The 16,499-nt window shown below is 36.4% G+C and overlaps 1 protein-coding gene across 1 annotated transcript; it reads left to right on the top strand.

Moving 5' to 3' along the window:
* Positions 1–495: 495 nt before the first annotated feature.
* On the top strand, positions 496–16,212 carry trmt9b (tRNA methyltransferase 9B). The gene is made up of 4 exons (XM_046862487.1): positions 496–787; positions 9,787–9,977; positions 10,429–10,602; positions 14,392–16,212. Exons 2-4 carry the CDS (start codon positions 9,824–9,826, stop codon positions 15,312–15,314), a joined length of 1,251 nt encoding a protein of 416 aa, XP_046718443.1. The 5' UTR covers positions 496–787; positions 9,787–9,823; the 3' UTR covers positions 15,315–16,212.
* The last annotated feature ends 287 nt before the right edge of the window (positions 16,213–16,499 follow it).

Genomic DNA, 16,499 nt, shown 5'->3' with positions numbered 1-16,499 from the left:
AGGGTATGGGTAGTAAGGTGAATGGATGGATAGTATGATGCATTGATTAATAGTCAGATGGATGGAAAGATGGCTGGATGGAAATGAAGATAAATGGATGCATGCATGGATAGTTTGATGGATGGATAGAAAGATTGATGAACAAATGAATAGGCATCTTGATGTGTAGTTGGATGGATGGATGGATGGACAGATAGATTTTCTTTCATGTTTAGAGTTAATTGCATCAGTAAACAAAACGTTATAAAAGAAGTTTATATAAATATTAATTAAGTGCAAGTCACGTTTGGACTCACGTGACTTCACTTGGCCAATGGCAGCGGTGAAATATGACGCCCTCGTTTTATTGCCGTTCACTAATAAGGCCCGCCTTCCGAACGCCACGATTGGTCCTGTGTTTTTGAGTTCCCGAAGGCTGGCGGGTTTGCGCTTATCTGATTGGCTGGTTTAGACGTCGTTCACAAGCCTGTAACAACGATAAAAAGAGAAGAAAAGTAAGAAAACCAGAAAGTGCTTTTTGAAGCCATTTTTTTAATGTAATTTAATTTATTATTTAACGGATTTTTGCGTTAATTTACTCGTTTATTTTTAAATAAATGATTCTTTAAGCGTTTTCATTGATTGATTTGCCAGCCAATCGGAGTGTAGTGGGCGGGGCGTGTGCTGTTACGGTTTGGGAAACATGAACGTGTCGCGTTTGTGGCTGCGGTTTTTTGCCGTCACTTAAAAGGATCGAATCTGATCATCACCGGATGGAGATGTGACTCTGTGCGGTGAAGATGTGGATGTGAGTCTATCCCGCTTTCTCTCTCTCTCTCTCTCTCTCTCTCTCTCTCTCTCTCTCTCTCTCTCTGTCACCTAAGGACACGAAGGTACGTAACGCTGCTGCAGCGTTTTTAGGTTGAATGTGACGTCACAACTCGAGTCCCAGGTGAAGGCGAACTTTCTGCGTCAGAGTTCCTACTCGAGAGGAACACCTTCAAATCTCTACTGCAGAACTGCGTTTAGAGAAGTCTCTTCGCATGTCTAAAACTGCATCCTGTGCACTCCATAGTGCACCACTGAGCGAGAACATCAGAGAAATGAGTGAGACAGAGATGAGAGTAAAGGTTCTGCATCACGTGTCCTCTTAAGCCCCTGTATGGTTTACTGTTATAGGAACTGCTGTAGTTAAATATAAGAAGACGTTCAGTGTGTGAGTTCAAATCCATGAAACTTCTGCTCCTCCAGGGCCTGCTGAACATCTGCAAGTGTTTATACTCCAGTGCACTACATCAAATGAATGGATGGATAGTAAGATAGATGTATAGTGAAATAGATGATGGATGGATAGTAAGAATGGTAGTGAGAGGAATGGATGGAAAGTAAGTGAAATTAGATAGATAGATAGATAGATAGATAGATAGATAGATAGATAGATAGATGGATAGATAGATAGATGGATAGTAGGATAAATAAATGCATAGTAAGATAGATGATGGCTAGATGGATGGCTAGATTGTAAGATAGATGATGGATAGATGGATGGCTAGATAGATGATAGATAGATGGGTAGTAGGATACATGAATGCATAGTAAAGTAGATGATGAATGGATGGATAGATGAATAGATAGTAAGATAGATGATGGATAGATGGATAGATAGTAAGATAGATAGATGGATAGTAGGATAAATGAATGCATAGTAAGGTAGATGGTTGGATGGATGGATGGATGGATGGATGGATGGATAGATGAATAGATAGTTGATGGATAGATAGATGGATAGTAGGATAAATGAATGCATAGTAAGGTAGATGGTTGGATGGATGGATGGGTGAATAGTAAAATGAATGGATGGATAATGAGATGAAGAGATGAATGTATAGTGAGAGATGATTGATGCATAGATGGATGAATGGATGGATAGATGGATGGATGAATGGATGGATAGTAAAATAAATGATGCATAGATAAATGGATGGATGGCTGGATAGTAGTATAAATAGATGGGTAGCATGATGAATGGATGGATAGTAAGATAGATGTATAGTGAAATGGATGGATAGTAAGTATGGTAGTAGGATGAATGGATGGAAAGTAAGATAAATAGTGGGGTGGATAGACGGAGAGTAGGATAAATGAATGCATCGTAAGATGAATGGATGGATAGTAAGATGAATGTATAGTGTGAGATGATTTATAGATAAATGATGGTTGGATAGTAAGATGAATAGATGAATCATATGATGGATGTATAGTAATATGGTAGTAGGATGGATGGATGGATAGTAAGATAGGTGATGGATAGATAAATGGATGAATGGATGGATAGTTAAATAGATGATGAATAGATAAATAAATTGATGGATAGTAGTATAAATAGATGGGTAGTTTGATGCATGGATGGATAGTAAGATAGATAATGGATAGATAAATGATGGATGGATGGATAGTAAGATAGGTGATAGATAGATATATGGATAAATAGTAAGATGGGGAGTAAGAGGAATGAATGGATAGTATGGATGGATGTATAGATAGATAATGGCTAGATAGAGAAATTATGGACAGGTGGATAGTAAGATGAATGGATGGATTGATGGATGGATAGTTGGATAGATGGAAAGACTGGAGTTTTTCAGTCTTTCTCAGCCATATATTTTTTTCCCACAAACTGTTTCCACAAAGCTGGAGGCAGACAGATGTACAAGACGTCTTCGGATGCAGTAGAATTAAATTTTATTTTTACTTGAACAAGCTTTCTACCTAGCTTTCGGGATATAACCTCAAAACGAAACAACAATCTAGCGTCTTTTTTTTTAAATAGCGATATTGTGTTTTTGAGAATCGATACAGTATCGGCAAACAAAATATCGCAATACTCGCCTGTGTCGATATTTCCTTAACACCCCTATAAGCAAAATGATCTTCAATTCACTCTTTTGCCTGAAGTTGTGTCTTTGCGTTACTATGATTGCTTGACAAGTTATAGTACGCGTGTGAATGTATCGGTGCTTGGCCCTCTGAAATTTGCTTTTCATTCATGGCATTTGGAAGACGCCCTTATTTTCTTGTTCTCCAGGTTTAAACGTGGTTTTATTCCATTTTCTCTGCAACAATAGTCAAAAGCAGACATTTCCTGGTTTGTTTTTAACTGTAAAGTTCTAAATCTTTTTTTTTCCCACCACAGGATATAATGCAACCTGTGCCAACCTGGTTCTCTGGTTATAATGGCATTACCCCTCCTCCACGTGCACAAAGAATCCAATTCAAATAGAGCTTTAGTGCAACACAAATACTCCAGATCAGCTCCACATGCGCTGCACAACTGACACCTAACAATGAGATGTTTTTATAGAAGTGTGAGACCAAGGCAGTGTTTGTTCTTTTAATGAAGATGAGTCAGTGTCATTTCAGTGTAAACAGCACAATTCACACCATCATACAGACACTGTGCCAAAATAGAGCAACTCTGACTGGGATGTAATGGAGTTTGTACACAGGAGGGTTTTTTTTTTCCAGAGCTGAGACCATGAGAGCAATTGTTCGAGCCAAATTATTCTCAAATGTGAGATCTGGAATAATCTTTATAATACATTTTCAGACGCAAGGCATCTATATACAGACTTTTTTTTCCTTCGTACATTTAGCTTTAAAAGTGCATTTGGCAACATTATAAAACCCTGGAAATGTCCTAAAGAATGAACATCATCCTCCCAAATAAAATTCCCTCAATTAGTGATTTGATGGTAATAGTGTTTAACATGTTACTTCAAGGTTTTAAGTCTGGTGCGTGTGAAATCCATAAATCTAATCCAAGTTCCAGTTTGTTCAAGTGTTTAATTTGGCATTGACTACCGTCTTTTTTTGCTCACAGGAGAACAATCGGGTAGCGCTGGACTCTATGAAGCTATGTAATTAATTAATTAATAAATAAACAAACAATCAGTCAATACAGCTGAGATTTTTCCAGGTGTGTTTTATTACTAAGAAAGAAATATTGCAAATATCAGCTTTTCCACCTTTAAGGCGGAATAAGAATAGCTTATTTTGTATTCTATAAATATTATATTATATAACATCATTTTATATTATACATTTCAATAGATTTTTTTTTTGGCACAGATAAATCGTAATTCAGTTTGCATAAATGTGTACATTCCTGATGTTATTAGAATTTAAATATACAGTAATTCCCCGCTTTACGGCGGTTGGATTCTGGCGCCCCCCATGGTTTATCGTGGAATTGCGTTCGCACTTAATTAATTTGACCAAAAACCTTATAGGGAATTGTTTTTATGGAGTTTTATGTTGAAATAATTACATTTATTAATAAAAAATATATTGATTTAATTGTAAAATGACGTCAAATGTTAATACAGTACAGTACCGTAAACATAAAATAGCATTTTTTGTGGTGGCGTCTGTGGTGGCGTCTGTTTAACGTTACTACCGCGATAGACGGGGGATTAATGTACATTATATTTTACTGTGGATGACGCACTCAAAAATCAGTTCTTCATTGTTTAATACATTATTAGAAAGCAATTCCTACACCTTTTTTTTATTTATTTATTTTAAATAAAATCTAACCTAAATCCAAGAAATCTTTACTTCTCATTCCACGTTTAGTTCCCCTTTTGCTGTTACATTTACATTTATGGCATTTAACAGACGTCCGTGTCCAGAGTGACGTACAAAGTACTTTGAGTCTCTGTCAATGAATAAATCTACACTGGTTTGCTAGAACTTAAGATAAATCAGCCTACAACTCTGTTGAGTTTTTATTTATTTAATCATTTATTTATTTTAAACAAAGCAATCTTGAAAAGTGCTAGTTGAAGTGTTTTAGGAACAAGTAGGTCTTCAGGGACTCCGCTGTTTGGACATCTAGGGAAAGCTCATTCCACCACCTCTGTGTCAGAACAGAGAAGAGCCTTGTAAGTATACTTACATCTTACCCTGAGAGAAGGTGGTACCAATCAAGCAGTGCTAGAGGACTCTTCTGGGAAGATGCTGCAGTGGATTTTAGAGTAGTTTTGTGGAGATTCATTCAGCTACAGTGGTGTAAATAAAGTCAGGTACTGAGGTAGATGAGGTGAGGAGGCCTGAGGTGCATTTAGCGTTCACATTCATTCAGTTCTATAGGGTTGAGGTCAGAGCTCCCACAAGATCTTCCCATGTAAAGCATATCTTCATGGAGCTGGCTTTGTGCACAGGATCAATGTCGTGCTGGAGCAGGTTTGGGTCTCCTAGTTCAGGAAAAGGAAAATGTAATGAAGAACCACAAATGGCTGGAAAAGTCATTTGTCCCAATACTTTGTCCATAGAATGTATGCATTTTAAACAAGGTACGGTAAATATAAGCAGTTTGCTGTTGTACATTATGAAAGTCATAAAACTTTTCAGGATGTGCTGTAGAAAAAAAAAAAATTCAGCATGGTAATAGTAAAACTGCTTCATGTCAGACCACTTCAACCAGCATATCCCTACTATACAGTAATCCCCCGCTTTTTACCGCGGTTGAATCTCGCGCCCCCGGATGGTTTATCGAGGAATTGCGTTCGCCACATAACTAATTAGTTTGGCTGATTTTCTCGGCGGAGAGCACCGTAGACCAAAAAACTTATAGGGAATTGTTTTCATGGAGTTTTATGTTGAAATAATGAAATTTAGTTACAATACAAATATAATTATTAATCATAAAATGAAGTCAAATGTTAATACAGTACAGTACCGTAAACATAAAATTGCATTTTGTGGTATTAAATTTCACTGTGGATGGCTCACTCATCATCGAAAGAAATTAGTTCCTCATTGTTCAATACATTATTAGAAAGCAAGTCTGATTTTTTTTTTTCTTTCATAAAATATAACCTTAATCCAAGAGAATTGCGTTTGTCAAATAACTAATTAGTTTGGCTGATTTTCCCGCTCTCTCGCAGAGAGCGCTGTAGACCAAAAAACTTATAGGGAATTGTTTTTATGGAGTTTTATAATAAAATGTATTAATAAAAATATAATTATTCAGTATAAAATGAAGAAAAATGTGAATACCGTACAGTACCGTAAACATAAAATAGCATTTTTAGGGTTTATCGCAGAGATTACTGTATTTTCTCCTACCAGCATCTCTCAGAGTATATTATCCCTAATAAAATTAATTCGGACAAAAGAAAACAATCCCTGGTGTTTCCTAACAATGATATGACTGAGTGAATATAAGCGTGTGGGTTTAATTAGATCTCTCCTTACCCATTCTTCATCTGCTAATGTGGGAGCAAAAGAATTGAATCTGTTTGCTAAGATAATAAGGCATCAGCTGTGCTCTGAAAAAATCTAATCATTCGCTGTAGAATTTTTTGGTGATCGCAGCCAGATATTGGCTGTAATGAGCGACCGCTACAGAGTCTAACGCTGCCACCCACGCGACCTGCGCCGCCTCAGAATAGACTGCATTTGCACATCTATATATGACATGCATCACAAATCCAGGTGACGGCTCCAGAAAAAAATGCATCATCACGTCTGATGAATGAGCTCATCTTTTTGTGGTGGTGTTTTTTTTTCTTGAAGACACACCATCTGAGAGATCATTGGAACCAAGATTGTTGCTTTAATATCACTCGACATATGGACAGCATGAAGGATGACCGCTGAGGGGAACGCTTTCCTGCGCCCGAACCCGACTGTCATAGGTGGTGTTCTTTCCGAGGCGTCAAGCTTATAGAAGTAATCGCCAGCCTACGGGGGTTTTATATGACTGATTATAATAAAAATGGCGCTTTATTTATAGAGTGCGTTTTCCCCCAAGGCTGCCACATAAAGATAACGGCGCCACAACCCTCTCGTCAGGGTGCACCGTGAAACCGAAGGAGAACAAGAGGCTGGGAGATAAAACAGGGTGCAGAGATGAGTTGGAGATGTGCAGGCTTGAGGGAAGACAACCGTGCGTGAATCTTGACAGGCAAAGACATAAGACGATCCAAACAAGCGATAACGAGATTGTAATGATGGCGCACGAAAGTTAGAGCTAGGGTTGCAAAATACTAGGAATTTTCAATATTGGAAACTTCTCATGGGAATTAACTAGAATAAATGGGAATGAATGAGAATAAGATGGAAATGTACAAAATTGCAGGTTAGCCTATAATAGGGAACTTGAGTGTAGTTGAAAAAAAAAAAAAGGAAAACAATCAATGCAATTTCAATCACATTCACACAATTACTTCAGTGCCACTGAGGCCACGCCCCTAAATGCACTGTGCATAACGCACATCTTTAAAAAAAATTCCTGCACACAATCAATGTAAAAAAATGTCCATCTTTTTGAGTACAATTTGAGTAAATTACATAAATATTGCATACATTTATGGTAAAAACGTCCTTGTGCTGTGTGAAAGCTTTTGTGCAACAAAAATACATTAACAATTAAATCAGTCATAAATTTACATATTTTAGATCTGTATTAATTTGCATGCATCAGATTATGCCAAAAAAAAGAATATTTGTTTGTATATGATAATATAATATGATATATATAATATATTCTGCAAGGGGTCTGCTAATTAATGTTGAATCACAAATAATATTTGTTAAAAAAAAAAAAAATCTAATATAAAATGTCTGATTTAAAAAATCAAATATAAAATGTTTAATTAAAAAAATCAAATATAAAATGTCTAAATTAAAAATCGAATATAAAATGTTTAATTTAAAAAATCAAATATAAAATGTTTAATTTAAAAAATCAAATATAAAATGTCTGATTTAAAAAATCGAATATAAAATGTCTGATTTAAAAAATCGAATATAAAATGTTTATTTAAAAAATCTAATATAAAATGTTTAATTAAAAAATCAAATATAAAATGTCATTTAAAAAATCAAATATAAAATGTTTAATTAAAAAAATCAAATATAAAATGTTTAATTAAAAAAATCAAATATAAAATGTTTAATTAAAAAAATCAAATATAAAATGTCTGATTAAAAAAATCAAATATTAAATGTTTAATAAAAAAATCGAATATAAAATGTTTATTTAAAAAAATCGAATATACAATGTTTAATTAAAAAATCAAATATAAAATGTCTGATTTAAAAAATAAAATATAAAATGACTGATTAAAAAAATAAAAAATAAAATGTTTAATTAAAAAAATAAAAATATAAAATATCTAATTTAAAAAATCTAATATAAAATGTTTAATAAAAAAATCAAATATAAAAAGTTTAATTAAAAAAATCTAGTATAAAATATTTATTTTTAAAAATCGAATTTAAAATGTTTATTTAAAAAAAATCTAATATAAAATGTCTGATTTAAAAAATCTAATATAAAATGTTTAATTAAAAAAATTAAATATAAAATATCTAATTTAAAAAATCTAATATGAAATGTTTAATTTAAAAAATCAAATATAAAATGTTTAATAAAAAAATCAAATATAAAATGTTTAATAAAAAAATCAAATATAAAATGTTTAATTAAAAAATCTAATATAAAATATCTAATTTAAAAAATCAAATATAAAATGTTTAATTTAAAAAATCTAATTTAAAATGTCTGATTTAAAAAATCTAATTTAAAATGTCTGATTTAAAAATCTAATATAAAATGTTTAATTTAAAAATCTAATATAAAATGTCTGATTTAAAAATCTAATATAAAATGTTTAATTAAAAAATCAAATATAAAATGTTTAATTAAAAAATCAAATATAAAATATCTAATTTAAAAAATCTAATATAAAATGTTTAATTTAAAAAATCTAATATAAAATGTCTGATTTAAAAAATCAAATATAAAATGTTTAATAAAAAAAATCAAATATAAAATATCTAATTTAAAAAATCTAATATAAAATGTTCAATGTAAAAAATATTGCATTAGAATTCTATTAGAATTCAGGCTGAAGTTCATGTAAATGTCTGATTGAACAGTAAAATTGTCAAAAATGTTAAGTTAATGTTTAGAAAATTGATAAAACTGTGAATAACTTAATAATAAGAATAATAACTCTGAATTGCGAAATATATGTTTGTGATGATGCATGAATCTTTTTGAAAGATTTGAAAAAATCTATGAAAATATGCAGACAACGACGCAGGTACAACAACATAGTTCCAATTGGCTTAACATAATAAAACTAGCGTAATAGGATTGGTTTCTATGCATATCAGTGGCTATGCTCGACACGTTTTGTATTAGGGGGTGCAGTGCCCCATGCCTCTATCACATAAGGGGTCCTTGACCTAAAAAAAAACGTTGAAGACCACTGCATTAGATTGTTAATTTCTAATATGTAATAGGCATTTTATATTCTATACAAAATCTAAACAACCTCTATGTTAGAAATAATAAGATTTATTGGTGCATCTGCATAAAACATTGGCGTTTGTATCGCGATGCATCGTTTTTTTAACATGTTGGCAAAAAACTTAAATTTGTATCATTATTAGTAGATGCGCTTTACTTTTATTATATAGAAAGTAAGTCTTGGATGTCAATCAATCGAGCGTGTTGAGTAGTATATTAGTGAACACCCACCTGGACAGGTATTCGATGGATCAGATCAGTGAGCTGGGTTTATTACGCTAGCCCCCCCACTTGTGTCCCTCGGCACTTTAAGATTTTGTTGTGCTGATTTTGCAGCCAGACTGATGGTGCTGTTTGTCAGTTCTGCCTCACTTCTCACAGGGATAGATAAGGAACTGTTTCTTTCTCTCCTGCACTCTCTCTCTCTCTCTCTCTCTCTTCCTCTCTCTCGCTCTCTGTTTCTCCTGCTCTCGTTCTCAAAGCGCTGAAGATGCAGTGCATGGCTAATTTGTGAGCAGCATGGACGAGGCTGCCAGCCAGCTGGAGAGAGACCATGTTCACAGCGTGTACGAGAGGATCGCACCGTTCTTTAACGACAGCCGCTACAAGGCTTGGCCGAGAGTCAAGCAGTTCCTGTTGGAGCAGGAGCCGGGCAGCATTGTCGCCGATGTGGGTGAGGACACACTGTTATGTCTTCTTACTACCAGCAAAAGATGAGCATTCAGGCTTTTCTGGATTCGATATGTCCTTGCTATGACCTTTATCGCTTCTCAAATCTTGATGTTAAGTGGTGAAAATGTTTGGGTTTTTTTAATGGTTATTTTTAAGATGAGCTTTTTTCAGACCACGAGCTCATTTGGAGAACAGCGATTGTTCGTTCGGTTTGAGAAACATCCCGCTGTTCACTTAATGAGCTCAAGATTCTCCTCTGGTTTGACATTTGTTGGAAATGAAATGCAATTTGTCAGCGTATAAAACCCAACGAGCGCATCAGAACGTAACCTGCCTGACTAAATGATTGAGTCGTTTAAAGGACTAAGCGCTTTTCGCTATGCTCGTACACTGTTACTCGTTCTTGTAAGGTTGTTGGCGCATTATTGTAAAGCACAACATTATTGCGACAGGATGTGGCAATGGGAAATACCTGCACATCAACGGAAACATTTTCAAAATGGGCTGCGACGTTTGCCGCCCGTTGGTGGATTCGGCCTGGAGTCGAGGTCATGAGGTTCAGCTGTGTGACGGCCTGCGGTTGCCCTACAGAGATGGCTGCTTCGATGCCGTACTCTCCATCGCAGGTAACACCAGATTCATATTCCGGCCAGATTCACTTTGTTCTCTGGTTGTTCAAATATCAAATAGTTTTCATTAAGGCACCAAAACTAAAGCTGCCAGTGTCTCTATTACAGATTTGAAATTTTGTTGGGGTTTTAAGATCCAGGTGGACTTTGGGTTTCTGATTGTGGGAAAGAATGAAGGTATATAGTGTGGATTGAAATTTTGGTTTAGGTTATTAGAGTGATGTTTGGAATTTTGGTTTTAATAGCAGTGTTTGGGATTGGGGTGTCCAAATGGAATTTGGGTTTTCTGAAGTTGTTTAGGGTTTTAGAGTAGGCTTGGGGTGTCTGGGTGTTGTTTGGGATTAGGACTTCTGGGTGGTGGTTGGGATTAGAGTTTTAGGGTGGTGTTTGAGATCGGGGTTTGGAGTGGTGTTTGAGATTGGGGTTTTGGGTGGTAAAGATTGGGGATTCTTGGTGGTGTTTAGGATTAGGGTTTTAGGGTGGTGGTTGGGATTGGGGTTTTGGGTGGTGGTTGAGATTGGAGTTTTAGGGTGGTGGTTGAGATTGGAGGTTTAGGGTGGTGGTTGAGATTGGGGTTTTAGGGTGGTGGTTGAGACTGGGGTTTTGGGTGGTGGAGATTGGGGATTTAGTGGTGTTTAGGAGTGGGGTTTTAGGGTGGTGGTTGAGATTGGAGGTTTAGGGTGGTGGTTGAGATTGGGGATTCTGGATGGAGATTGGGGTTTTAGGGTGGTGGTTGGGATTGTAGTTTTAGTATAATGGTTGGGATTGAAGTTTTTGGGTGGTGTTTGGGATTGGGGTTTCAGAGTGGTGGTTGGGGTTTCAGATTAGTGTTTGGGATTGTGTTTCAGGGTGGGGTTCAGATTAGTTTCAGAATCATGGGTTTCACAAGATAGTGTTGGATTTTCAAATTGGATTTGGGGTTTCAGAACTTGGTTTGGGGTTTCAGTTAAAGGTATTGGCATATTGGGGTTTTGCACTGGGGTTTGGCCTTTTCAAGACTGGAGTCAGATTGTGGTTTTGTGTTAGATTTAGTGAATGTGCTACATAATTATAACTTATTTTTGTATCAAATGTACTCATGTAAACAGGATCTTTTGTGCTGATGTCTAGGGTCATGAAATGGCATATGGAATTTGGTCCTGGGCTTGGAGGTCTAGATTTCAGACTGGGATGTAGGTTTAGTTGGTTTAGACTGAAGGTTGGTGTTTGAGATCAGAGGTTCAGATTGGTGTTTGGGATCTGAGGTTCAGATTGGTGTTTGGGATTGTGTTTCATGTTGGTGTTTGGAATCAGTGGTTCAGGTTGGTATTTGGGATTGGGGTTTCAGATTAGTTTTGGGATCTGAGGTTTAAATTGGTGTTTGTTATTTAGGGTTTCAGGTTGGTATTTAAGATCAGAGGTTTAGATTGGTGTTTGGGATCAGAGGTTCAGATTGGTGTTTGGGATTGTGTTTCATGTTGGTGTTTGGAATCAGTGGTTCAGGTTGGTATTTGGGATTGGGGTTTCAGATTAGTTTTGGGATCGGAGGTTTAAATTGGTGTTTGTTATTTAGGGTTTCAGGTTGGTATTTAAGATCAGAGGTTTAGATTGGTGTTTGGGATCAGAGGTTCAGATTGGTGTTTGGGATCAGAGGTTCAGATTGGTGTTTGGGATCAGAGGTTCAGATTGGTGTTTGGGATTACGGCACAGGTTGTTTTTTGGCATTGGGGTTCTGGGTGGTGTTTGAAGTTTCAGAGTGGTATTTAGGTTTCTGAAACTTGGGTTTTCAGACTGTATTGTTGGATTTTCATCTTAGGTTTGGAGTTTCAGAAAGTGGTTTGGGTTTTTGTGTTCCAGGGTTTTTGTTTTTCAGATCCATACAACCATACATATATTAGTTTTCTATTTGGTTCATTCTTTGGCCTGGAAATGTAAACCTTTATGTTCAATAAATCACAAGCTTCATATTGAGTGGTTATTATATTGTAAACCAGACGCTTGAGGTAATTTCAGCTTTTACAAAGTTGCTCACTGTTCAACTTCATGAGTTTATGTAATCGCCCCACACAGCTTCCTCGCCATCTGCTCACAGACCCTGTCATTAATTGTAATAGTAATGTCTCAGCACATCATACTACTTTTTTTTTAAACCAGGATGAAGTGTTCAAAACAAGCTCCGTTACTTGGTTACAGAAGGTTTTTCCGTGTGTACGGGTCACCTGGCAACCTTCAAACATCCTCAGGGAGGCGATTAATGCGACCGCTCCTGAGTGCAGAGGGTCATTTTGCTAATTGAATGTTGGTGTGTGTGTGTGTGTGTGTGTGTGTGTGTGTGTGTGTGTGTGTGTGTACTTCTATTTTCTTCTCTGTGTTTTTGTCAGAGGTGGATTTGAAATAATTGAAAGGGGACAGTACTTTAAACAGTCGTATTACATGTATTATATTGCACACAATATCTATTATCTATCTGACATTAGAACGAGCAGGAATTGAAGCGCATTAATGACTTGATTTTGATTCTGTAAAGAGCAGATTCAGCACTTTTAAAGAAAATGTACCTTTGTTTTTGAAAAGTAATAAATGAAAATGTTCCAGGTATCAAAACAGTTAATATAATGAGCAGTAAACAGTAAAACAACCTGCTAAAATTGTATAGTTTACCAAATTATTTCCACGTTGAACATATTTATTCAAGCCCATTGTTGCGAAACCTGTAAATTAGTTCTGGTGCAACCAGTTTCTAGGGTCTAATAGGGCCGTAAAAAAGTGTGATCTCAAAATAAACACCTGTTTCCAGAGGGTCTCAGACATTATAAAACAGCTTACTTGAACATCATAAAAACCAAGGAATGATCAAATCTAATCTGGCACTAGAATCAATCTGAGTTTGGTTATAAGTATCCTTATATCCTACATTTTTAACATTATGCAGAGCATCAATAAATCTATTATGACAAAAAAAAAATACCGATAAAAAAACCGATAGCCAATTAATCAACTTAACGTTTTTTAAAATGGATACTGGATAAAAAACAAACATAATATGTAAATTAGTACTGAAATTTATAATAAAAACAAGCCAAAAAACAAAGCACCGAATGATGAAAATGTGTAAAATAAAGTAAATAAGAATATATAACTTAATTGATATTATTATATAATAAATAAATAAATAATCATACATAAAATGTAGCACTCTCCATGCAGTGCACAGTCTCGCATATAAAAACAAACAGCACGCGATGTCATTGAATCGCCTCTAGAGGTCGCTCTCGTAATGACAGTAGATTGTAAGCCGGAAAAACTATCGGTATGGATTTTTGCCAATAGCCGATAATCCCAGCAATCAACTATCGATTAATCGGTTGACCTCTACTACTATCACTCTAGTCTAACTATCTCAACATAAAGCACACACCACCTTGCTTCACTTTGGGGAAGCACGGTGGGGTGTTTTTTAAGGTGTTCTGAAGGCCAAATGTTATGTATATGTGACAGATAAAGGCATCTTCGTCTACTTCAAAGCAGGACCCTATATTGTAGAGTATCCCAGCTTGGATTGTACTGTGAACAGCTTCTACCATCTGAGCTTCTACCATACCATCTACCATCTTGCTTTCTTTGTTGTTACTTTGTCTGTTTATTTTTTCCTTTTTGGTCGACGGCATCCCTCATGTTGTGCCATATTCTTTGCCTAAGTGTTATGGCAGTATTTTGTAGAAATTATTATAACCCTTGTTGAAAACATTTGCACTGTGCGTGATGCGTGGAAAACTTTTCATTATCAAAGCGTTGTTTTCTTTTCAGTCATCCACCACATGTCAACCAAAGAGCGGCGCATCCGGGCTATAAAAGAAATGGCGCGCACGTTGCGAGTCGGAGGTCGAGTCATGATCTACGTGTGGGCCATGGAGCAGAAAAGGCGCAAGTTTGAAAAGCAGGACATCTTCGTGCCCTGGAACCCCAACCCTCCTTTATCCTCTGCCTCAAGAGGACATCTCAGACCTCGGCAGCGCGGCAACGGAACCCAGAGCACCAGCGATGCCCCAGAGTCTGACGACATGCACAGGAACTTGAGAAGCACATCAATAATGGTGGATGAAGAAGATCCAGGGAGTCCAGCACAGCAGAGGAAGCAGAAGCTTTGGTTTTTCTCCAGATCTCTGGACTCTGTGTTGGATTTAAGCAGCCTGACCGTGTCTCGCTCTACCTCTTTCTGCAGCCCCGCTGATGAACCCGAGGCGAGAACCCAAACGAGAAGCACAAAAGGACGAGCCCTGATCAGACAAGTGTCCAGCTTTTTCACTAACCCTTCCTCCAGGAACAGCCTAGAAGAGGACGTGTTCATCTCGGAGCCGCACGAGCCGATGCATAAAACCAAGTGCAGTAATGGAAATGCGGCGGTTTCAGTCACGCTGGTGCAGGATTGTTCGTCGGTGCCGTTACCAGACTTGGTGTCCAGACAGCGGGAGCGCTCGGGTAGCGGACGACTCGGAGAGGACGATGGAGAAGATATCGGACAGGAAAGCGCAGTGTCCCTTCATCACCAGGAAGAGTGGAGTAAAGACAAGCTGAACGAGTCGTGCCTGCGCTATTACCACGTCTTTAGAGAGGGGGAACTGACGCGGCTGATCGAGGAACATGTCGAGGAACTTCATATCCTGCAGGCCTACTTGGATCACGCAAACTGGTGCGTGGTGGCCGAGAAGGTCCATGTGTGGAGGGTTTGAGTTTGTTTGTTTGTTTATTTATTGCAATATTTAATTTTTTTTAGCTGTCTTTTAAATTAGTTTTTAACTTTAGGATTTTACTTCAGCGGTCAGATCTTTATCCATAATAAACCCAGTGAGGTTCAGGTCTTTATATAGATCAGGGCCGTTTCCCAAAAAAGCAATGGAAAGTTTTTTTGAGAGAGAATGTGAGATAGCATTCAATGTGATGCTCGATTAACCATCTAACCATGATCTTGGTGCTGTGATGCTTTTGGTAACAGTATTCCAAGCTCATTTAGACATTGGCTTTTGATTTTTTTTTTTGGTTGTTTGTTTTAATTTATACCGTATATGTATATATCAACTAACTAAGGCAATTGAAAAGGTTGAAAGTTTACTAATGTATCCCTTATGGCACTGATTTTCATGGCAAATACAATACTGTTAGCTGTCTGAAGCAATTCCTGCCTGAAACGGACGTCATTGCACATCGTCGTACTGAACCAAACAACATGAGCACATAACTAGCATTTAAATAGTGAATGCTCCCTTCTCAGGAGTTTAGTTTTTTTTTCTAACGTGTCATGGTGGCATCATGTGTTTTATGTTCAAATGTTTACCTAAGACGTCTTATTGCTGCTTGTCAGATCTCTGTAGAATGAATCCCCTTTTCCCAAACTTCTAAATAATTCCATTTTAACATTGGCTGCCGGTGTTGAATGTTTTATATAGAACGCTGATGTACTGTGTGTCTTATCGTGCCATGCCACTGCTCTTACTTTTCTTTACCCGACGTAAACTTGAATTTATTTGATTTTTTTATTTTATTTATTAAACTGTGTATTCTTACTATATATTTAATAAAAACTGTGTAATCGGATAAAAGTGAATAAATAGGCTATATTTTGTTTTTTCATCCACTTGGATATTTTGTGATCATTTCATCTTTCACAACTCTGTTAAGACCATTGAGGAAATGCACTCAAAAGTTTGTGGACACCCAATCATAATATCTGTATTCGCTTTATGAGCATCTCGTTCCACATTTGCTGTTATGATAACCACAAAAAAAAGTAGCAGACCTCCAAAATTGAAGGTTTTATTCTACTCAGAAAAGAGTATCAGTCAAAAAATTGAGAAATACCACCTCGGGGTAATCATGTTTTTGGAGAATAATCCACTTCTTGCTATGCCATTGATCCC

The sequence above is a fragment of the Silurus meridionalis genome, chromosome 12 (assembly GCF_014805685.1).
Source record: "Silurus meridionalis isolate SWU-2019-XX chromosome 12, ASM1480568v1, whole genome shotgun sequence".
NCBI lineage: Eukaryota > Metazoa > Chordata > Actinopteri > Siluriformes > Siluridae > Silurus > Silurus meridionalis.
The sequence above is the reverse complement of the archived record's forward strand: the minus strand, read 5'-3'. Positions and strand labels throughout refer to the sequence as shown.